General features: G+C 38.7%; 1 protein-coding gene across 1 annotated transcript; it reads right to left on the bottom strand.

Annotated features, from left to right (window-relative positions):
- Positions 1 to 6,145: 6,145 nt before the first annotated feature.
- Positions 6,146 to 15,326, bottom strand: SLC10A2 (solute carrier family 10 member 2; the record flags this gene model as incomplete). Its single annotated transcript, XM_080353727.1, has 6 exons — positions 6,146 to 6,279; positions 7,372 to 7,529; positions 8,121 to 8,296; positions 10,406 to 10,494; positions 11,640 to 11,758; positions 14,905 to 15,326. The coding sequence occupies 6 exons, from the start codon at positions 15,324 to 15,326 to the stop codon at positions 6,146 to 6,148; spliced, it is 1,098 nt and encodes a 365-aa protein (XP_080209853.1).
- Positions 15,327 to 23,746: the final 8,420 nt, after the last annotated feature.

Genomic DNA, 23,746 nt, shown 5'->3' with positions numbered 1-23,746 from the left:
TCTTAAACCTGAAATATTTGTTCATTTATGTAATCTGTATGTTTTGTTCTGTTTCCTCAGTAGGTGTACTTTTACGGAAAATTGGTCCACATCAGCTGTGGATTGGTTTATGAGTTCCATGTATATTTTTAAAGAAAGTTACTTACACGGAAAGAATTTGTGTTCTACCTACAACAGATTTACTACTGACATTAGAAACACATTACCAGCACAACCTGTAACCCTGACATTTTCATTAATCCCTTGCAGCTAATTCCACTTGTGTGGAATTAATTGTACCATCAAATTGTTTAAACAGGGCCTTGCCATGTCAATATGACCTCCTTACATCTATTTTGAATTCAGATAGGGGAAAGTGGCTTTTAAAAATTGTCATGAAATCTCCCAAATGAGTAATACATAAATTCATTACAGATGAAAGAGACAGAAGGTCTGCAGTCATATTTAAAAGAATGCATCAGATTACCTTAATGATATCTGATCAGAACATCTAATCAGTATATCTGAAGCAATTAAGTTACATCTATAAAATACGAAGCAATGTTAAATTTGTGTGTGATGAAAACACTGGGTGTGTAGTTTCTAATATTTCTCATGGTCAGGTACAATTGCAGTGAATGAACTTCGTGTTCTCTAAGGAAAAAGAACTAGATTCTGTTTACCTGGAACAGAAATTATTTCTTCTCATAACAATATCCAAGATATGTAGTAACCAGGGGATACATCACTTACAGCAACTGATCAACTCTCCGTTGCAGTTAGTAAGAGTTTTATTCAGTGTTGAGTTTTCTTTTCCCTTTCTTTGGAGTTTCAAAGTATTCGCTGTGATTGTAAAAGATTTTGAGACTGATTGGTTATTAGAAAGGCAAAAGTCCAATCCTTGTGGCTGAATCCCCAAATAATTGAAGTTCAAAAGATGCAAATATTTATTTCAACTTCTTATTTCTGAAATCTCATGTTTTCTTAAGTCGATATCAGAGAGAGGAGGCTGATTTATGATCTTTAAAGTGTTACTGGCAACATAGTTCTGTATTGATTAATTTTACATTAATCCACTATGCGCAAGTAGGGCTATCACTAATACTTGTTTATACACCCTTTGTTTACATAGACGTAGTTTGGAATCTCAACACTGAATTTTATCATAGCTTTTTCAAAGTCTCATGTAATCCTGTGGAAAGACACAGGGCTTGAAGATATTTATTGAGGACTGAGGATATTTACTGAGGTCAGTCCCAAGAGGCAGTTGGAAGTGACATTTTTTTGGTTTGTTTTTCTAAATTTTGAAATATTTGAATTAGCAATTAAACGAACTTCCTTGCTTTGTGAGAGGTGCCTCATGGGAAGAAAATTGCAAGGGTCTTCTTATGGGCTTGCAGTTGTCTCATGCAAAGTTCTGACCCATCATCTGAGTGTGGAGGGGTTCATACAGATCAGGAGAAACCCTGCAAATAAGGACATTTGCACAGAAGTCACAAGGATTTAGCTGCCTAAACAAGTGTCTGTTTCCATGTTAAATGCTGTGGGGCCATGGTAGATGCAGGCAGGGCATAAGTGTTACAGAAGATCTGTGACATTCTGGACCGGCAGATGAAAGCAAGGCAGGACACCCCATGGTATCTCACATCACATTAAGTGCCTGTGTTCAGGCAACTGAATTTCACACTCAATTCTGCATAATCTCTTTGTCTCCTTCCAGAATTCCTCCTGTCCTAAGCCAGGTGTCAGAGGGGTGTTGTGGTAGATATCTGTCTGTGCATGTGGTGTATGTGGAGATATCTGTCTTTTCCTGCTAATAGTACTGAGAGCTTGTTTTCAGGGAAGGATGAAGGTTGACCCTGGAAACTTGTAGATGGCTGAATTTAATGGAAATTAAATGGAGACAGTAATATCATTCCACAGCACATATCTATTTATGAAAACATATTAGGACTCCTTCAGGGCTTTCAATTACCCATCTTCTGCAATTCCAGTTTGAATGTTAGCAAATATCCTTGCAAGTAACAGCTATTTTTACATTCGATATTTTAAGTTAACTTAGCGCTCAGCTTAACTGAGATATTAGTGTTTCTAGTACAGAACTATTATTCCTTAGGAAACAGAAGCAGAGATTTACTTTTACTACTCTTCAGTTCTGTCTTGCAAAGTCCAGTCAGGATTGCTTTGCTGCTATTTGGTTGTGGTACTATTACTTTATATTTGCTTTAATTCTAGACATGAGCAAATGATACAGTTAATCTGGAGAGAGCAGAAGCATTCTTATCAAATACCAAGCAGTGAAGGTCTATGCCTCAGGAGGTACAGAATACTGATTATTGTTTCAGATTTGCATGAAGAGTACAGTATGTTAATTGGTTGGACCACAAAAAAATAAGTTCATTTCTCCTTTCTGAGGCTGACAAAAATAATACTGATTGGCAGAGATTATAATAATGTTTTTTGAGCATCATGACCTGATTAGTCTGAAAAAAGAAACTCATTTAACATAAACTGCAAATCAATTTGCTTGTTAATTTTATTCAAATTGCACCTGCTAATGGCTAACATAGTGCACTGGATGACAGAATCAGTTCTTTTATGTGTCTTTTGGTCAACTGAGAAATTAGTTATATGTTTGTAGGAGATGAAAATCACTATACATTTTTGTGGTGTGGTGTTTTGTTTGTTTGTTTGTTTATTTTTCAATTAGAAATACCTATCTTCCTTGTTAAAGGAAACACACTGGGTGCTCAGAGACAATGTACAGAAAAAGAAATTAAGACAAAACCAGTATTTCATTATTTCATTTCAATTCGCTCTGCCCTTTCTCTCCCTTACCCCTGTCATCTTGGGGTCAAAAAATTAGGTATTTGGTCTAAGTCAGGCCACCTCAATCGACCTTATAGAGACAGATTATTCCAGAGGACAATTCGTCCTGTAAGAGGAGCCTGACGCAGTGAGCATGATTAACTCTGCAATGGTGCTTCTCTCTTTGCTGACTAGGGAACACGTCTTGATACTCAGATTTGTGGCTGCAGACTTTGGTTTCGCAAGTGTGATTGTCACATCCTTGCAACCCTTATACTACAGACCTTAGGATGAGCTGGATATTACTTCAGCTGTCATTTCAACTTTTAGGGTTTGTTTATCCTCAGACATACTTCAGCTCAGTTTGCCTGCAACAGCTTGAGAAACAGCAGTGTGACAGAGCTAAAACTCGGGGACTACCCATGCTCCCTGGACGTGAATTACTATCTAAAAGTAGACTAGCTCTTTTAACCTAGCACTGTATGACTTCGTAGCCTGAACTGGTAAATCGATGATTACCAGTATACGTAAGTGTTAATTAGATCAAGTATCTGTTAGCCTGAACATCACTGCATTATGCTTTTAAATTGCACATCCTGCAATGTCCCATCCACAGGTTGTTTCAATGGATAGAAGACTGCTTAAAAAGCAGCTGTGACTAAGTGATACTGCTTCTCTTTGAGAGAGTCTTCATGCTGAAGAATGTGACAGGAGAAGATGCTGAGCAGGTTAAACAAGCTGACCTTAGCAAGCTGGGTTTTTTCTTTTGACAATACCAAGACAACTACAACTGCAAGGCTGGAGGCCACCAGCCTCCTTTGGCTGAGAAGCCCATATCTCAGCATTTATATGGCTAACAGACAAAGACACATAACATCTTCCTGGAGACCTTTGGAGAGAGGACACAGCTCTCCCAAAAGTCCCTTACGCTGCAGTAAAACGACGCACTACGCCTTCACGAGTGGTGGACAGACATTGAAGTTGTTGAGACTCCTGCAGCTCGAGATTTAGCAGCTGTCACATCAACATAACCCTGCTTCTGGCAACATTAACAAGCCCTGGGGTTTTGTTTTAGGTTTGATGCGCTCTAGAGACATATGTTGGTTAAGACTTCGAGCTGGCTTTGCTTCACATAAAGCTTGGGACATAGGACCCTTACTAGGTGTAATTGTAATGGCTGCAGAAACTGCCGCCTCCAACCTTCAGCTGGGGCCCTAAGTGCACATATACATTAAAAAATGTATATAAAATATGTCATCAGACATCCCATGTTCATTTAATCTTCATCATTATTAAACATATTAATTTCGCATATGATCTGAGGTGTTTTTGTTACATCTCAAAGCCATAAACTTCGTCTGCATGTTAGGTTTCAGTCTCAGTTCTTTCCACCTTAAATTACTCCAGTGGGCAAAATTATAAATAGTTTCTGACTTTATTCAGTTCAGTGTTTATACAGTTGTTTTAAATACACACACATACATAGTATAAGCAAGACAAACTATTATTCTTCCATACGTTTTGAAAAACTTCTTAAAATATACCTGGGAGCATTGAAATTTAGCATGGGGAAAGAGTAGCAGCTTGGTGTGTAAGAAAGGCATGATCATAACTAACTTCTGCTGCCCATTTTTTGATGGAAATGGGGTAAGACAACTGTCTTTTTACCACAGATGTTACAAATAGCAGCTTATCCTTTTCTTTATGAATGTGTTTTTTTACCTTTATGACTCCTCCATAACAGACTTACCTTTTTCTTTTTAACCTTCCTTCTAGAAAACATAGCATGCCTTATTATGTGCTAACTCCTACTAAGTGTTCCACTCCTTGGAAGTTATGGCCACTCTGAATTCCCTCTGAAAGCGAAACAGCTTCAAGCCTCCCAGAGCTCAGGCACATTTTGAGACCCTTTGCCCCACATATGGTAGATAGAAATAGTTTATTCTTTGCTTAATACACTTTTCTGTAGCAGCGGGAAGCTATGCGTCTGGAACTCAAATTCCACAATTTCAGTTGTGTTGATAAAAACTCTGCCACATTAACTCGTAATGCCTTGGAAGGTCCACTTGAATATGACAAAGAGGTGTATAGTTTCCATTTGTTGATAGTTGGCTCATTCTTCAATTTTTTGGCCAGACGACCTCTCACTCCTTTCATCTAAACTTCTCTGGACGTTTTCTTTACATGAGAGCTACGGGACTAATGATACTGAATGTATCCACAAAAAATTAAAGCTGCAAAAAAATTACCACACTGTTTCTCTTAGAATTATACTCATTTTCTCCACACACTTAAGATAGCTCTCCGTATGCTCTCTTGAATTTTCAGAGACAAACAATGTTTACATCCAATTCTTTCTTTTGGTGGTTCATATAACTAAAATACTAAAGTTATCAGCTACATCAGTGTCTATATCTAATGTCAGGTCAAATTTATTGAGTTCATAAAATAACAAAAATATATAAATCTCTACAAGCACTGTTGTCTTATGTTAACAGTCGTGAAAGTAGTCTTGGATGAATTTGGGTCAATTTTGTTCTACTTTCAAATTCCTGCCCTTCATTACAGCAGTTGATAATTTCTTAGATGTCCAAAATCTCTGCCTGCTCCTTTATATGAATCTGTCACACTAAAATTGCTCTAGGCTTATGCCTTCAGCTTTGTCTCTCTGTTGATGTTTCCTGCATATAAAAGACCCAGACTGAAGATGGTGTTACTTCCTAATTATTTTGGGGAAAAAAAGAATTACAGTCATAAGGTACATTGCACTTGTTAAAATTATAGCTTTAGAATAAATTAATGCTTCAAGCAATTAACACAGCACAATGACTTTAGTCTGCCCAGACTGACCTAAATGAAACCTTATTTCATTATTAGCTTGTTCCAATTTCATGGTTGATTCATGCTCAGTGAAAGTCCTGTAGTCTTATCAGATCTTCCACATCAACTCCTGTTGCTGCTCAGGCACTTTTACAAGATTTCTCCTTGTTTGGTGTTGGCGTTGAGACTAACAGATGCATTTGAAGGATCATAAGCTGGAGTTGGCAGTGCAAATATCTGCATTTTTTTTTAGCAATAGCCCACCTTTATTGTGCTTTTCTTTAAATAAGCCGTAATAAAACATTAAATATTTTTAGGGAATTATCTTCAAAACCATATTCTACAATTGTGGCAAAAACTGGGTTCAAAATCAAAGTAAAAATCTTTCATAAGTTAGTAATTTCAAAGTCTTACTGTACAATATAAGCAGATCTCCTTTTGTGAAATATTTTCATGAAGCAATGGCATGTGAAAAAACAAGTTTTAAGTAAACCGTATATCTTATATCTTTTCAACTAGTGGGAACAGAGGTAATTGTCTATTTAGTCTCATTTGATACAAATCCTCCATTTATTTGAGCTTGTGATGATGCGGATTTTGAATCGTCTTTTTCCTCTGTTTTCTCAACATCTGTCTTTGTTTTGACCCGCTGTCTTCTGTAAACACGGTAGCCTGGAAATTTGTGTATATTTAGTATTAAATAAAGATATTATAACAATTGTTTGAAAAAGACACTGTAGTAACATGTAGCCATGCAACATTTTCCTTCCTTATATTGCCAAAACATTCCAACGCCTTCAGACATTTTCTTTAAAGCTATATTTAACTATTTTATGTCAACAGCACTCATTGCTGGAAAAGTTTGTTTAGAAAATAACAAGGAAAATATTTTAAATTATTCATTTGGTGTTTGATTGCTTTGTGTTCCTGTTGCGTGCAGTGAATTTTAAAAGTACTGCCTGTCTCCCTTGGGAATCCTTTCGGCTCTTGGCTGAGTCTCTGGGACTGACTCTTACTTCTACGTGACTCCTGTTTGTCAGGAGCTGGGACAAGGTGTTTGGTCTGTTCCCAAGCTGTTGCCTGCCAGAGAGGTCTGAGCTAGGGCTGGACCTCGCAGGCTGCATCCCTGGGGCAGTGCTCTGATGTTGGGTAAGGCCTCTGGTTTGGGAGTGGGAGCTCAATAGTCACAGCTGGTTTTAGAGGTGAGCAACAGAGACAAGGTCCCAGCCCACAATGGGTTAGTTGTAGTAGCAGCAGTGCTATGTGGGAAGAAAAAAGAGACCTTTACCTCTAATGAAAGGTATTTTCTCACATTAGCTGTGAAACTAATACCTGTTCTCTCAACAGCTGATAAGAGGTGGAGTTTGTGCACACCTGTGGGGATGGCCCTGCTGTGCAGCTGTATGGCCAGGCACCCTGGGGTGGTGGAAGAAAACACATTTGCCCTTCCTTGGCCAAGGGATATTATAACAACTGTGTGCTCAAGGTATTCTCATGTGACTGGTTGTAGGTGGTGGAGATCCTCTCCCTTGTGCTGAAAAAACAGCGGTCTTCCAAATCTTGAGCTGAGCCTTGTATATTCCTCATTAAGTGCAGGTCACAGCACAGTGGTCGTGCTCAGTAATAATTTGGGTCCTTATTTACTTAACTGTTTTCTATTTGACTATTTTTTATCCCCTATTTTTTTCTCCATATCCATGAAAAATGAGACTAACAGTATTAATGATAATTATAATGCTATAACAGAAATTATCTATACTTTACCTGCTAAAATTAGTAGTGCAAACAACAGCTGAAAAATGCTGTAGATGAGTGGGAAAGTAAACATCAGTTCAAGTTGTTCAGGGCTGAAGGAGAGCTGTACTATAGTTGAACATAGCTGAGTGTTTTGCATGCCTGTTTCCAGAGACACTGTACGACATCTGAAGGGAATCATACAAAGACAATTGTGAAATAGCAACCTGAGTGTCCTTATGCTTTTTAGTAATCTGGATAAGCAAGAAACATACAGTAACTGATAAAACAGTATCCTTAAGCTCAAGTAGTCAACAAAACACTCTACAAATCATGTGGGTGTTATCACCAGAACAATTTATGGCAGTTCAGCAATTGTAAAGGACGGTACTCCAACTTCAAGGCATGTATGTTATATTCAGTAACAACCACTGTCTCCCTTTCTTGTAATTATATTCTAAATTGTTGTCTGTCTCATACTCATGAGAAATTTTACCACAGTCCCAACCAACTCATAAGTCAGATCTGTCTTGTCTACTTCCTTTGAAGTGCAGGACTTGGGTACACAAGGGGAAGACTGGAGGAAATAGTACAGTTAAAATCTGTAAATAAAAGTGGGCACAGAAAAGTTTTATCTACACATAGTATCCCAGAAACAGGGTTGGGGAATGAGTGACTGTGGCGTAGCTAATGTTTAGGGAGCATTCGCAGCATTGATTAATCATTATAGAAAATCTTTAACAGCTGAAATAAGATCTTTATAACAGAGAAATCTATACCTGTGCCAAGCCAGACCAGCTATGCGGGCCAGAAAGAATCCCAGAGAATAGCCAGCTGCAGGAAATATGGTGCCAATGATCCATAACTTGGGTGATATAATCCAGGAGCCTTTGTAGAGTATTCCCCCAACCACAGCAATGAGCACAATGAGGACTGCTCCTACAATGGAACCGATCTGTGAGGGGAAAGAGGAAGGACTGAGTGAATGAAAGACCCTAAAGAAATTTGGTGGCATCAAACATAGCGTCAAATAGACCTGTGAGTGTCTCTGAGTCAATGAAACATCTTATTAAACATAAAATCTAAAGTTTATGACAACGTAATTCACAGCAGGCAAACAGATTAGACAGCTTCAATTTTTCCCAAACAGAAAATGTACGATGTACTTCAATATGTGACTACAGATATAGATCAAGGCACAGCAATAATAGGTATCTATAGCATATACCTATAAAGCTAGTCTCTTGAAGCCTTAGCTATAATAGTACTTAGAGTTGGAGATTAAAAATTATCCCACAGGTGTGACATGAGTGAGGAATAGTGCACAAATTAGAAAATTTTTCCCACGTTGTTGGGAAACTGACAACCTTATAGTCAATAAAATGCTCCCACTTCTTGGATAGTCACACTTTAGGGTTTAGTACAGTATATGGTAACTAGATGCTAGATCATTAGTGATAGAAAATTGTTTACCAAGTGGAGTAAATCTTTAATGTAGTTGAAAGTTTGTATTTGAAAACTGGCTGCTAGCTCGTATGACATTTCTTAGTCACTGAGCTGATCTTATTTCCTGCACCTGAATATACAGAGATCCTCACCTCTGCTTGACAAAGGAAGTGATATCTCACTCTTTTGTCAATATCCAAGTGAAACATCTGCCCTTATGACATATATTGCCAGGGATCTTACCAGCAGACTTCTGGGGCTAATCTTAGGAGAATCCATTTCTCAGCTAAAATATAAATTCCCATTGAACTGACTTCATCAGTCTTTGGCGGAAGCCTTTTTAAGAGCACTGACTGAACAAGCACTTTTGTTTGACTGACCTATTAACCACATGCACCTAGGAAGAAGAAACATGGTCTGGCCATGACAAGCTCTTCTGTTTCACCTGGAACACTGTCTTTGTGTTCTTATTTCCATTTCTCACTGTATGGACGTTAATCTAGCAGCTATGGCTCAATATTCACTTGATGCTTCATTGTCCTACATAAAGCAAACTGTCAATGGACCCTGCTGTGGGTTGCTCATCCACTCAGAAAGAGAATTAAATGGTGTTTTGCTGAGAGAACAAATAGAGTGTCTTTTCATGTGAGTTCAAGACCATACTTTTCCCTTAACTGATTAAACAGGAATAATACAGTTTTGAAACCAGCACTCAATAGTACTCATAAGTAAGCTGTGAACGCATTTTAAAATACAACACAGTAAGTTAATAATTGAAGAAAATGAACTGGACTTAAAAGGACTTTGTTTTCTATACTACCTGAGCAGAGAAATGGTAATGAGGTATAGGTAGAATAACCAGTTGCCAGATTAGTTTTGTTTAAGAAAATTTAGAAAATATATGTTAGCATATATATATAACCATAATATATGGCTAACAAAGGCCAAAAGTACTCAGTATATCTGACAATCACTTTAAACCTAAACCTCATGTTCAGAATGATTAGTTTGCTGTTAACATTAAAAGCAGCTAAGCGATTACGATTATGATTATGATTATTTTGGAGATAATATTTTTTGCCAAAATAACCCATATTTTTGATGCATCTGAAACTATCTTGTAAACACAGTTGAATTTTGTGAATATATTTTTTTAACAGTTAGAACATTTTCAAAATCTATTTAAATAAAAATTGACTTTACACTCAAAATTGCCTCCAAAATCAATAAACTGGTTTAAAAGTAGATTTTTTCTTTGATTCAGAATGTTTTAATTTTTTATTATTTTGCAGAGAAAAACTGCTTCCCGTTGACCTGAATGACTTTACTTCCCACTTCAGTTCACATTATAAACTGAACCCAGTTACCAACTTAGTTGTAGCCAAAACCAAAAGTAGGCTCTTTGGATAATAATGGTTTCTAATAATGTATGCAACTCATGCATGTTTATGCAGGGGGAGAGCAATACATTTCCGCAGCATCTCATTTGTTTTCTGCTGAAAACTGCTGAAAACTCTTATGAAGTCAGATACTAATACTATGAATATACTGCTTCAGTGGTGCCTCTAATTCCATAATTTGTCCATAATTACTAACGCTTCAGCTTTATATATCCTACCTTAAGTATGATTTTTGCTTTACTAGGCCATTTGTGGTTAACATACATTCCAAATGAAACAGGAATAACAAGAGCTACCAGTGAAATTCCTGTAAAAAAGAAGAAAGAAGACAAGTTAAGCCCACGTATCATGCAGAAGTTCATGACAGGAGGACAGACACAGTGTAGAGAGAAGCTGGGGGTATGAAACAAGCATTCAGAGGATGTTTAAGGTATGCGCACTCCAGAGCACGCATGCACAGTCTACCCACACCTGCCTGTTTGCTTTTCTATAGAGTGTTATCTTTGGCAGCCTGTTGAAGCAATTGCCATTCTGTTGAGCTACATGCTCATTCACCTGTGTCAGAAAGGCAAACAGAAATTTGAGCGTGCTAATCATCACTATCCTGTGATGAGAGTAGCTATATTAAATGTTCATTTTGTCTGCAGGTGTTTTGCTACTGTACCATATCAAACCCAGATTAGAGCTTCTTTTGTTTTGGGCTCCCCTCTCCAGTATTTATTTTGAAAGCACAAGCAATGTATGTGTTGGGTTTTTTTTCCCCAGGACAATGGGAAATGAAGGATATGAAAGTGACTCTGCTGCTTTTTAAGATTAGCACAACATGGAACCACTCTTGATAAACACTAGGGCCACAGCTTTGCAAAGCACTGGAGCATGTATTTCTAGATAGTTTGACTATTCTTTTTTTGTAGCTGGATAAGATTTTTGACAGGAAGTCAAATGAAGCCACTATTGGTGGAGTAGATTGCAGCTTTTCAAAGAGACTCAGCAGTTTTAATCACTTGCTTAATTATCCACATGTGCTTAAGTACTTTGCCAGATTACGGCCTCAGCACTTAGCACTTGGCAGGATTGTGCCTGAAAGCTGTTAACAAACACTTTCATTCAGGGGATGCAGCTATTCCTGTACAAATTATTTTATATTCTTATTCAAGTACCATGCAGGTCTCCAAACCATTTGGAAAGAAAAACATGCACAACCTCATGGTAAATATCTGTACCATACTTATTACTTCAAGTCTTTGTTCTGTAGAGCTGTTGATGACTTAAAGTGATCTAGGTTGATAATTCCCACAGAAGATATTAGAAAGCAGGACGATGAGTATTTTTTTTTTTAAATCTATGGTCATTTCTTCATGACTCTGCAGGACTATGGTATAAAGGTGGTTGTTACTAGAGGGAGGATAAAGAAGAGAGTCAGAGGGGAAAGTGTTGGTTCACTGGACTCACCAATGCTGTCATAAGGGAGTACAATTGCATCAGAATCAGTCCACATCTTGGTGTAAATAAAGAGGCAAAGTGGCATCATTCCCATTGCAAGCACTGTGGAGCAAGTTGTCATGCTGATGCTGCAAAGAAATTGGTTAGAGTCACAGTTCATTTTGTGCTAGCCTATAGTCTTTCTTATTTTCTTCTTATGACTTAACAGCTTATAAAAGGGTGGGCAAGAAATGCTGCTGGCTACAGTCAATTTATCCTGTATATCAGGCTAGAAAAATGCTAAATGGAAGGAACGGCTTCTGTTGAAGAGAAAGGAACATAAAATATCAACGTGTTCTGTTGCCACAGAACAATAACTTTCAGAGCAAAGGAGGCAGTCAGACAGAAGGCCATCAGGAAGGTCTGTTGGCAAGTCTGTCTGCATGTTGTCTGGCTGGCTGGCTTCTGAGAGGGTGGCAAGCTAGACAGGGTCAGATGGACATCAAATAGAGCTTTCCATTTTACCAGCAGTTCTAGAATGTTAAAATTTCACTCCAAAGTCAACAGCATAAAACAAAATTATTTCAGCGTTTAGGATGTGTGATATAATAAAATACACATTTCTGGCTTGTTTTGCTCTAGGCCAAAGAGTAGGTGCTGATAATTACTCAGAGAAGCTGAGCATAAGTATAGTTACTTCTTTAGTTTGTGCAAAGACATTTCTGGTTTAAAATATAAAGCCTTGAAACCATCAGGTCTGATACACCTTGCACTAAAAGATACATTCTGCTGTAGGTATGAAGAAGCAGGAAAATGCAAGACAGCTAAAATAAAGAGGAAATTCTCAGAATTTGAGTAGAAAAAATAAAATTGTGCCTACAAGTCACACTCCTCTGACATAAAAATAATGAGTATTCTAGGTAAGGGTCTTGGGAAACTTATGAGCCTTAGTTCTGATATCTCTTTTGTGTTGTTTGCCCCCAGCAAAGGAGCTACTGACCCTGTCGCACCAACTGGAACGATACAGAGAAATCTAGAACAATTAATGCAGAAACCACAGGAATATCTGTATTAATTTTGGTTCCTATCACTCTGCTTCAGTGTCATTGAACAGAACTTTGTAGGACCCTCTAGTAAGAGAGTTCCTACATACAGAGAAAAAAGAGCCATGGGTTACATTTAGTGTCAGGTGAAGCCCCAAATGGATAAAAGAGCTTATTTTTCCTACCTCTGTATTTCCTACATCTTCGTACTGTCCCTGTATCTACTACATCCTGCTCTAAACTCTGCCTGTTCTCTGACCTTAGTCCCTGTGCTCACAGAAGCTCCCTGGGGAGCCATGGAGCAGAGGAGATGGTGCTTCAGAAGCAGTTGTTCTTGTGAAATGTCAAGAGATGTCATAAACAAGTGTCCCTATGGGAAGCTTTAAAGGATATCATCTGGGTGTGAGTTACTAAGAAAGGTATAAAACCTCATACTTCACCTCCCTGTGATTGTATGAGCAGTAGAAAATTAATTCCTGCTCTAACTTGTGGTCTATTTGCACCGTGATCTTTTGAAGCGGGACTGTAGACAGTGGTGATGCATTGTCATATATAAACATAAAATATTATTGGTAAAGAGAAAAACCTTTCTCTGACATGATGGGAAAGCTTTCTATAATGTTGCCCTGACTCTAGAAACCAGGCACACTACTTATACTGTTATTCTTCTATCAAGAACTGAAGATGCTTGCGTTGGTATACATCCCATATCTCCTGGTCCCTGAATTACTGTCACAAAGGTACTGACCAAAAGTCTTTGACTTCTTAAGGTAAAGGTCTTTACCTGAAGCATAACCTTTTATAGGTATTCTGAATTTGCTTTGTGCTCTGCCAGTGTCACTGGATATAAACCCTACTCATATTTATAACATCATCAATTTGGATTTTTACTACTGATTTCAGTGGTGTGACTCTGAACATACGGAGCTGAGAAAGCATAGTTTAGATCAGTGTATTCTTCCTGGGAAAGATTAGGACAGAATTTCAGACTTGAGCTGAGTATCTTTCCATCTGTGGTTTCTTAGACCTGTATTTATTTAAATAAAGTGCCTTACAGTTTCTAATATCATAGGTCTTTCCTCCACAGTGAGGAAGCTGGTGATTAGCAGAGCTGACTTCATACATAATTTGGAAGCAGGCATTACATTAGCACCTGTATGTTACAGAAAAGTCCATTATTTTCAAGGGATGGAAAAAATGTCTTATTAAAGCTAGAAATATTAACTTTTTTTAGCCTATTTGCCTTAGCTCCACATCTTTCTTACTTCTATTATTTTTTCCATTTCTATTTCAGACTGGCATGATAGATTGGATGAATGCTCCAATTTATGTTACTCTGTGGGAAACAGAGAAACGATCCTGTTTATTTTAGAGCAAAGTAATTGGGATATAAAAATAAAAAGATGTCTCATTTTTAAAGTTTGTTAGAGTTAATGAACTCCCCAGAAATTTGCATCAAGCATAGGGTTCAATTCTCCTGCGTGTTTGATGCCTTAGACCATGCCAAGTGCCTTACATATCTGTTTCTGAGTTCAGAGGGCCCCGGCACTGAGAGTACCCCACTTAGCCACAAAGGAGTTTTTTCATTGTGCCCTGTATATGGAGCTGCATTAGTCAGTGCCTTCTAGCCTGTAAAACTTTCCCTCAATTTGAAGACTTTGCAAAAGGTACCAGGAGTAGATAAAATTAGCACAAGGGATTTTAATTTGCATTAGTTCCTGAAAAGAAAACCTCTGCCTGTCTGTTCATTGTATAGAACAAAAAAGGAAGGAAAATATTTTTCCAACAGTGATCTTTTTCAAGAAACATCATTTAACAACTATTGCACAGCCACTATTTTGTACACAGGATTCAGGTCCTGAAATCCTTTTTTCTTTTTTTTTTTTTTTTTTAAACTACCCAAGATCTTACAAGAAACAAAACCATAGAAGTAGTTCTAACTTGAAGAAAGATTTCATAATCTTCAGTATTTTAGAAGTCTGTTTTCTGCAGCATCTAAAGGTTTACAATAAAGGCATTTTCTAATATACAGAATTCTGTTGTGCTGTCTTCCTCACAAATGCTAAATGAATCAAAGATATTTGCTGCTCTGCTTATATTTACTACTATTATACTAACTAAACATCTTTATAAGAAGGAAGCTCCACCAGGCATGGGGCAGGAAGCTAAGAAAAAGAATCAGACAGTTCTTTTAAACATAAAGTTTACACTGTAGAAAGTACATTAACTATTTAGAGAATGGCTGCCCTTACCTTAGGTCCATGTCTCCATCCACCCAGTAGGCAATGACATTGGAGGCTGTGCCCCCTGGACAGCATCCCATGATCATCACTACGACAGCTTGAATAGGAAGCACGTTAAAGGCCAGAGACAACAAGAAGGCTGTGAGAGGCATAATTCCAAACTGGCAAAGGAAACCCACAAAAATACCCCAGGGCCTTTTTATGTGGGCCCAGAATTTCTGAAGTTCCACATTGCAACCCATGGAGAACATCACCAAAGCCAGCATGATTGTTAGAACAGCACTTAAAACTACGCTCAAAGTTTCATTAAAATTATCTTCCAGTAACACACAAGATGTGCCATTGCAAATAGTAGCATTTGCTGGACAAGCCGTGGAGTTTTCTGCCAAATACCCAGCATTAAATTGCTGGGAAAGAAGGTATGTCTGCATTTTGAGATGCAGAACTGCTCAGTACATCCAAGGCAAACTTTAAAGCCTGTGTAAATGGTTGTTTGTCAGCGATTCCTTTTAAATGATCCAGGAAGCAATAAAGTGCAATAAATACTCAAACACTGTTACTATTCTTGAAGGGTTTGGCACAGTGCTGATTCATATAGTTATAAAAGTTGCACTTGCTCGGTATGGTAACAATTAATCATTTATTCCTATGATGATGAGGAATCCCACATCAAGAGAATAGCTGTGTTAATATTTAAGGGTGTAAAGGAGGATTGTGTTATAGCTAAGCACATGAAATGAGAATCACAAGAGGAAGAGAAAGCTCAGACTTCATTATTTGAATTTCTTGCATGCCATCAGGACAACTGCTCACGCATGCATTGTCACTGGCATTACAGTGGTCTGCGGAGCTGAAAGGATTGACTGAGACACAAGAAACCACGAACAGAGGATCCTGAGCTAGGATTTGAAGCTGCAACTCTTGCTAAGTGGTGCAGCATTCACCAGGTTGCAGGGTCCCATTTGAATGTGGTGGGATCCTCATTTGGTTGTATTTCTAGTATAATAAAAGTTATGACTGGTATACACTGATCACTCTACCACAGGACTGCCTGCAGATTTGGTGTCACTTTTGGCCCCTAAATGCAACTTTTAGATAATCTTTAGGTAATCTTTCTGACTTCTTCTCAGCTTCCACATAATCCTGAAAATGGTGAAAATCCCTGGCTGCAGTTTCCCACGATGCAGTCTGGTAAATGTTGCCTATATATCTGATTTTGGCACATGTGGTTTTTGCACCACTGCCCTGACATTTCTGCATTCCTCCAGCCTGGGCACTGGTTGACCGCTCTTCCTCACCTGTGCCCTACATCATTCCTGGCCGCATCCACTTGCACACTGAGCTCATCACCTGGGGAAGGGAGGAGAGGGGAAGGCAGGGTGGAGTTAGGAGCGGTGGGCAGTGTTTATTTGGGTGATGGCATGGAGATTTATGGTCCTCCTTGCACCTTCTGCCAGGTGCAGCTTTGCTTTTCTCCAGCTTGGGCTGGAAATCGCAGGCAGACGGAGGAATGTGGGGTGTTGAAAGCGGAGGAGGGAGACATATGTGTTCGCTGAGCCAAGCGTGGGGAGTGGGGTGCAAGACAGTGTGGTTGGCATGTCACTTTAGGGCCATGGTACCCACCTGAAGCTGACTGCATCCCCTTCAGCATGTCAACACGTTCAGCATCCACTCTGGGAGTAAGAGTGCAGGTCACCTTTTTTGCCTTTTGTGACAGGCATGAAGTTTAGGAGATAGATTTCTTGTGTCTGACTTCGGTATAGCTTGTTATTCTCTGTCAACCCCATGGCTCACAAGAATTGACAGGCTGAGCCAGGGCAGCTTCCCTGGGACCCTTCTGGGGTGTAACAACTCTAGGATGAGCTCTAACAATGCTTATTGCACAGTTAATGCCTTGTACATGGGACCACAGAAGCTTTATGGAGTCCTTGATGTATTTGCTTCCTACTGCACATCTCTGTTCTCCTGCCCCTGACTCAGTTCATGTCCTTCTCTCATGTATGCTTTTTTGTGGAAAAACATTGTATATCAGTCAGTGCTGCAATATCTTTAATGTGCTTATCATCCTACTAGGTGGATGCTGTGCAAATATTCATGCATCAAATATCACAATAACTTTGTGCCACTGATATTCTGTAAGAGCAAAGTAAGGCACAAGAGCAGCCAGAGGAGTTCTTCATGCCAAAACAAGAATATCAACACCACCACCAACAAAAAACTAGAAAACTCAGGTAATTTTGAGTCTACAGCATATGTGAATCTCAGTATCAAGTTTTTGAAAGCCTACCAAAGTCACTGGATTTTTTGGCTGGTCAAAGGTTCACCCCGCAGGTTTCCTCAAATTGGGAATGTTTCAAAGGGAAGAATTTTGATGCCTCTTTACCTGTATCCAGGCTGAGGGGAGGATTAAGTCGAAGTTTACGTCTTAGGCTAAAATCAAATCCAAATTGTACAGTGCAGTTGATGCCCACCAAACATCTTTCATTTTCAAAGAGAAATATTTTCTACTAGGGTAACATGCTAAGCCATAATTATCTTCAGCAAGCAAGACTCCCACTGAAAGCCTCAGCATTTTATGCCTAACCTCGGTCTGCAAAATGATAAGCATTGTTATTTTTTCTTTTTTTTACTTTAAACATTGAACCATTGAGAGGGAGCTGACTGCATTAGAAAGGATTTCCCAGCATGCTCAGACAGCACCTGTTTCTTTACAAGGGGGTCAGCTAAATGGTTGTATCTCCTAAGTCACTGTTGGGTGCCTGGTGGGATAATGTCAGAGTAGCTTTATCCTCCCAGGCAGCTGGCAGCTCCTACCCTGTGATTAGTGCCACATCTGTGTGAGTATGATATGTCTAGCAGAACAACAAGCAAGGTAATGAGGAGTAGATAAAAGGAAGAAAAGGCTATAAGATATCTGTTTCACAGAAAACTTCTTCTGCTTATTATACTTGCTTTCAAACTGAATGTTTTAGGAGCTTTCATTTTTCAATCCAAGTCTTCTAAAGGGCTGGTTAGGTTTTAAAAGCATGTCTGTACTAACATGATCTATAAAACCTGCATCAGATTCTGGATTTGCACTCGAACTTGCTTCTTGTTGAAATTAAGATTTTGACTGTAGCATCTTGAAATCTCCAACAAGCCTCAGGTCCAGGGATGACTTTCCTATGTCTGTAAATGTCTGTGATGCTGTGGTAGCCCAGGGTGGGTGGTTTGGGAGAGGAGGTGGGGGATGTCCCACTTAGAGCAACTATATCTCAGGCAGAGCCTCATGCAGAGGCTTCCTTTCCTCTCCTCCCTCTCCCTGTCAAGCTCATGTCTGAGCTGTGAAGCGGTGCTTGATGCCATCCCCCAGATGCAGCGCAGAGGGGGTGACCCTGCTATTGGTCTCCAGCCTCTGCTGAGAGATAGGAGAGTCCAGCTGTCATTTACAGTTTGACTTCTGGAAATGGAGTAGAGGAGGAAACCTTCCTGCTCCGGCTTTAGCTCAACTGGGGACAAATGGGACATTACCTACTCCCCTGCATGCCCTTGTGGATCAGCAGGTTCTGTAAATGTAATATGTATTTACTCCTAGGTTTGCCTTTATTTTTTCTCCTCTATTGTAAAAGGAATGGTTCTGAGTCATTAGTTCACCAGCTAACTGTGTAAAACTTAAGATCACAAAAAATCCTTTCTGGAAACATAATTGAGCCCTTCTTTGATCAGCTTATTATTAGGCTGACAATGTCACAATTTAGCAGATGCTAATATATATTTCACCATTTCCTCATGTGTTGTTATGGAGCTAAAACCATATCTAAGACATTGAAATATGTACAGGCACAGTTAAAAACTCTATATATTGCAGGAGGTACAGTATTACTGAAGAGATAGGGACCTATCTTAGGAGTGCTGGATTTCAAACATTCTTCAAGTCTGTTTTGCTTTTACAGCCTGCTTCTGGGATTCAATCTGTATGCAGACTAGTGGGAGAAAGTAGATCAACAACCCCAAATTTGGCTGCTCTCTGTAGCTTTGCCTGATATCCTTAGGGAAAGCAGCATTTCAGAGATGGTTGTCAGGGAGGTACTGAGCTACACAGCTTCTGTTTTATCACCTGTTTTCCAGCTGGGTTATAGTGCTTAACTGATGGGTTGGACTATGTACTGTTCTGTGAACTGAACTGGCACCTTTTGCCTATTTCTGTTGTGTGTGTTATGCAGTGTGTTTTTAGGCACTCATCACTGATGTTCAGTGAAGAAAGCCACAGTAAGCCTGGTGGCATTTTGGTGATGATTAACATCGCTGGTGTGAGTTTGACAGACACTGTCATCCTACCTCAAAAATGAAAAAAACAATCAATATTTAAATAGAGAAATACCAGCCTAACTGTATGTTTGCATTCCTAAACTACCAAATTTCTTTTTTTTTGTTGTTTTTCTGAATTATCTTCTTGAATTTTTGCAGTGATGAGGCTGCTAGCTTGTGCAAGTGAGGTTAGCATCACTTCAGTAAAAAACTCCAGGCAGATGAAATCTGTAAGGATCTTTCCCTGTGCTGACAATTACATAATTGATTTATCCATTAAGTTAAGCAGTTATAAAACATGAACAGCAGTAAGTGCATGCAGAGACCTACATTGGGAGAGACAATTTAACAGTTTGTCTTTTATGGCTGTCTGGTGCTTATTTCTTTGGGTTTCTCTGAAAGAGACTTGTGAATCTTCCCTGTCTGCTTAATTCAGACTCTAAGATGCTTCTAAGTGTATTTATGTCTTGGTTAGAAGAACCTTTTCTTTCAGATAATTGATTTTCTCCAGGTAGTTACCTGCTTTTTACCACCATCTTTAAAAAGACTGACAGTGGTTGTACCTGATATTGGTGACCTTGTTTATAACTTTAAACTTTAGTATAACTACAGACAAAAGATTTTTTTTTCATTTGCTTGGAAAAAGTTGTGCTCCATGGCTGGAAGTTTATAAAGTGCATTAAGAGAAGAAAACCTCTGTGGAATAGCAGGAGAGAAACTTATGACATTAAAATACATCTAGCTCAGGAGAGCTTCCTGAAGAATACTGAAAAGTCAGCTGTAAAACTGACTTACTGAATCTTTACATTTTTACATTTCACTGTCAGGCACATACATCTACATTCTGTTGCCTGTTAGGCTCTTGAGCTCAGTCTGAAATGAAACATGCAGGCCAAGAGTGCTCCTGCATTTGGCTGTTGATGAACTCAGCTGGGAAATAAAAAATAATATGTGTTATATACTTGGATTACTGGCCTATTTTGCTTGCTGGTGTGTACTAGCCCTGAGAGGTGCACCTTACGCCCATGGCTGAATTCCTGCACACACTAAGCAGGTAGTCTGATTAATATTGTTCTGCTGTGATCTGTCAGAACTCTAAATATTGTGTGTACAAGGAGAAATACATAGTACATTTGTATTTTCTGATACATTTCAGTTTTTCCTATGTAAATATTGACAAAAAGTGCAGTCTTCCAGTATACCCATCTTTAGTAGCCAAATGCAAACATTTTCAATGGAGTAGAACATCTCATCCCAAAAGTGCCTAGTTACTGTCTAACTGCAGGTAAATGCATGCAAAAGCCTTAGACTTGAAAGAACTTTTCTCTTTTTTGATATGTGTATGAGGGAAAAACTGCACTTCCATGCTGTTCAGCAAGGACTTTCTGCTATGAGACAAATAATGAAAGTCTGCCAAAAGCGTAAGCCAGCCTCTTGGCTGCCAAAGTGTAAGGGTGACCTCTGACATAGATTAAAAAGCTGAAAGATAGATAATTTCATAGTAAATCAGAGAAATGAGTCGTGCTACCACCTATAAAAGTATAATCTTTTGAATGATTCTATTGAGTTGGAATCTCTTAATAAAAGCATATTTTTCATGTTCCTCAGCAAGGATTTTCTGGACTCCGAGGGCTGATATGCTGTGCAAATATTTCAGTGCCTTTATCTGTTTTTTCAAAGTGGTAATTTTAATTAGTAGTAAGTATTAATTTGGGATAATTGGCCAAAAAATTAGGTGTTAAATTCTAGATCAAAAGACTGATTGATTTCAAAGGCTTCAAGAAAATGAGGTTGTTACAGGAATTTTATTCTCTTAGGCCCAAAACTGACTCTACTAATTTCTATCAGAAGAGGAAACAACCTACGTTGTTTCTTGTTTGCAGCTTTATAGAAAGGTCTAGGTCAGGTGTAAGTAATTGTTTCTGCTGAGTATGGAAGAATGGTCCCTTAATCAAACCTGTCTTGGATCCATCTGAGGTAAAGGCACGTAAGATTTAACTGATACTGATTCTAGAGCTTTTTGATTGCATATGCTGATGTTTGAGGGATGGGGATCAGATAATGGCAGTTGTTACAAGCTTAAAATCCCATTTGTGCTAGAGACTGTGCAGGGCCACAGTAAACACTACTTCCCATCACTTCTGATTTTTCTTCTAATGTTTTTCATCTCCCCTCAGCAGATGGAAAACACCAACACTGCAGGCACAGAAATAAAGAAAAATCAAAATGCAAAAGGATATCCATTGCACGTATAAATGACATCTAACAAGACAATCGTTCTCCTGAGGAGCTAGTAAAAAAATCATTATCCTGTTCTCCTCAGGGAAAACCTTTTTATCTGCATGTCCATCCTCTTAACTGAATTTTAATTTGCTTAGAGCACCCATCTTCATTACAGTGAGTAATACTGTCTGGTGCTGCATGATGTTTCTAGCACTTTAAAACATTCATCTTTTGATTAGAACTATTTCAGTGACTTGCTTGGTTGTTTGTTTTCAGCATACCTTTCACTACCAGGAAACACTGTTTAAGAATCCTATAAGATTTGGCTTAATATTTACAAGGGCAAATATGATTGTAAAACCTTCAAGAATGCTACATAGACGTAACTTTATCTGAGAGCTGCCGGACTCTCAGCACTTGGGAAATTTGAGCCATCTACCTGTATACTGGAAATTTACTTTAGCAATGCACTTCTGAAAATTCAGACAGGCAGCTCTTTGGTTGTGAGAGTTGAAAGTACGGAGAACGTGGTGCCCTTGATCGGGTGTACCATAGTGCTGACGCAGCTGTTGATAGAACTGGTACAGTCTGTGGGAGCATATGTGTTGTGGGCTTGTGGAAACATGATGTAATTCTTGATTGATACTTGGAGCTATATATATATAGAATAGATGATGAAGTTTCATTATTTAATAGAAACTGAGTAACTTTTTGGGACTTCAGTTAGCCATTTGGGTTCCTAATTGAGTGTGCGATGCTGAGACGATGCCAAATCCTAACACGTGGAATCTGTAGGCTCTGGGGCCTAGGAGAATCCATGCTTAGATGCTTGATGTCTTCACATAACATTCATTAAAATGGGTGATCCCACAAAAGCAGTACAGCAGGGTGAGAACTGAGCACAGCCATTAGTCAAAAAAGCCGTGGTTTAGGTCTGTGACGTGCACTTGCTCTCCTTCTGCACTGCCTTTTGAAATATAAGAGCTGGAGCTCAGATGCCTTTTCTCAGGAGTCCCATCTGCTCATGCCTTGTCTCTGTACTGGTGAACATTTGATTTTACTGCATATTTGCTGCAGGCAGGCTTAGGGAGTGCTGGCTCAGAGCATCCCACTGGCTGTGCCCAGAGCACTTTGCAGATGGCTCGCCTGCGATTTGGCTGATGCAAGATCAGGTCCCCCTGGGCAGAGACAGCAGTTTTAATTCTGCTCCCTCTTCAGCTCATGTGAGATTTTTAAACAGTGGGCCTTGGGGTAGAAACAGTGAGCCTTGAGGTAGGAAAAAGAAAAGAGAGAGATGTCAGACATGCATCCTGTATGTTGGTGCACCTTGCCTATGCTTTGCTCCTGTTGGCAATGTCGGTGGAGCTGGGTCGCAGTCAGGCTTAAATGACAGCTCAGTGACAGCCTGAGGATATCACCTGGAGTCAGATTCCTGCAGTGGCAGCCTGTTAGCATGGTACCTACAGCTCTTCTTGAAGCATGCATGCTTTTGAAAATGCTTATCAAAATTACTTACATCAGTTCTATTTAAAAATAAACTATGTCTTATTGGCTTTTGTTACTGACAGAGCTGAATGTCTCCTATTTGGATTGTAATGGATTATAAAACTGGATTAATTCCATCTTTATAAGAAAAAGAATTTGTAAAAATTAGCATGTATAAAGCATTACATAAATACATTTATATATAAATTATATGAAACATAAATAATGATTAAATATAGCTGAGTGGGTGTTTTTTCTTTCTTTTTTTTCTTTATTTTTTTCAGAGAGAACACCTGTGCTTTCTGAGAATTTCCATGTGACTGAAGTGACTCTTCTAAAAACTTTACTAGCCTCCTTCAATAAATGACAACATGCTTAAGAAATGATTATTTTTTCTGTTGCTGAAATAAGTGTAGGCAGTATTAGCATTCTGTACATTGAGAAGATTTGAGGTCTTCTGTAGATATTTCAGTAACATCTATTTTCTTTTCATCAGCATTTTATGATCAGTCAAAACCCGGGTACTTACTGCCAAGTGGCATTAATTAGGAAAAAAAAAACGAATGTATATTTATGAGAAATGGGGACATGTAATCTCTGAATCATGATTTTCATGCTCCTAATGATTATTGTGTGATTCAATGCATTTTACCTATCCTGTTGCTCTCTGCGAGTCATTTTGCAAATCCAAATGTATGATTGCTTATATGCACAGTATTCCAGTTCAAAATGTTTGAAACTTGCTTTCTTTGTCTTCTGATTCCTGGACACTTAGACTATGCTTTAGTGGTGTTTTTGAACTTTCTTTCATGCAGTCTAGAAATGACTTTAAAATGGGAGTTAGATACTCGTGCAT

The sequence above is a fragment of the Nesoenas mayeri genome, assembly GCF_963082525.1.
Source record: "Nesoenas mayeri genome assembly, chromosome: 1".
Taxonomy (NCBI): domain Eukaryota; kingdom Metazoa; phylum Chordata; class Aves; order Columbiformes; family Columbidae; genus Nesoenas; species Nesoenas mayeri.
This window is presented reverse-complemented; position numbering and strand designations above follow the sequence as displayed.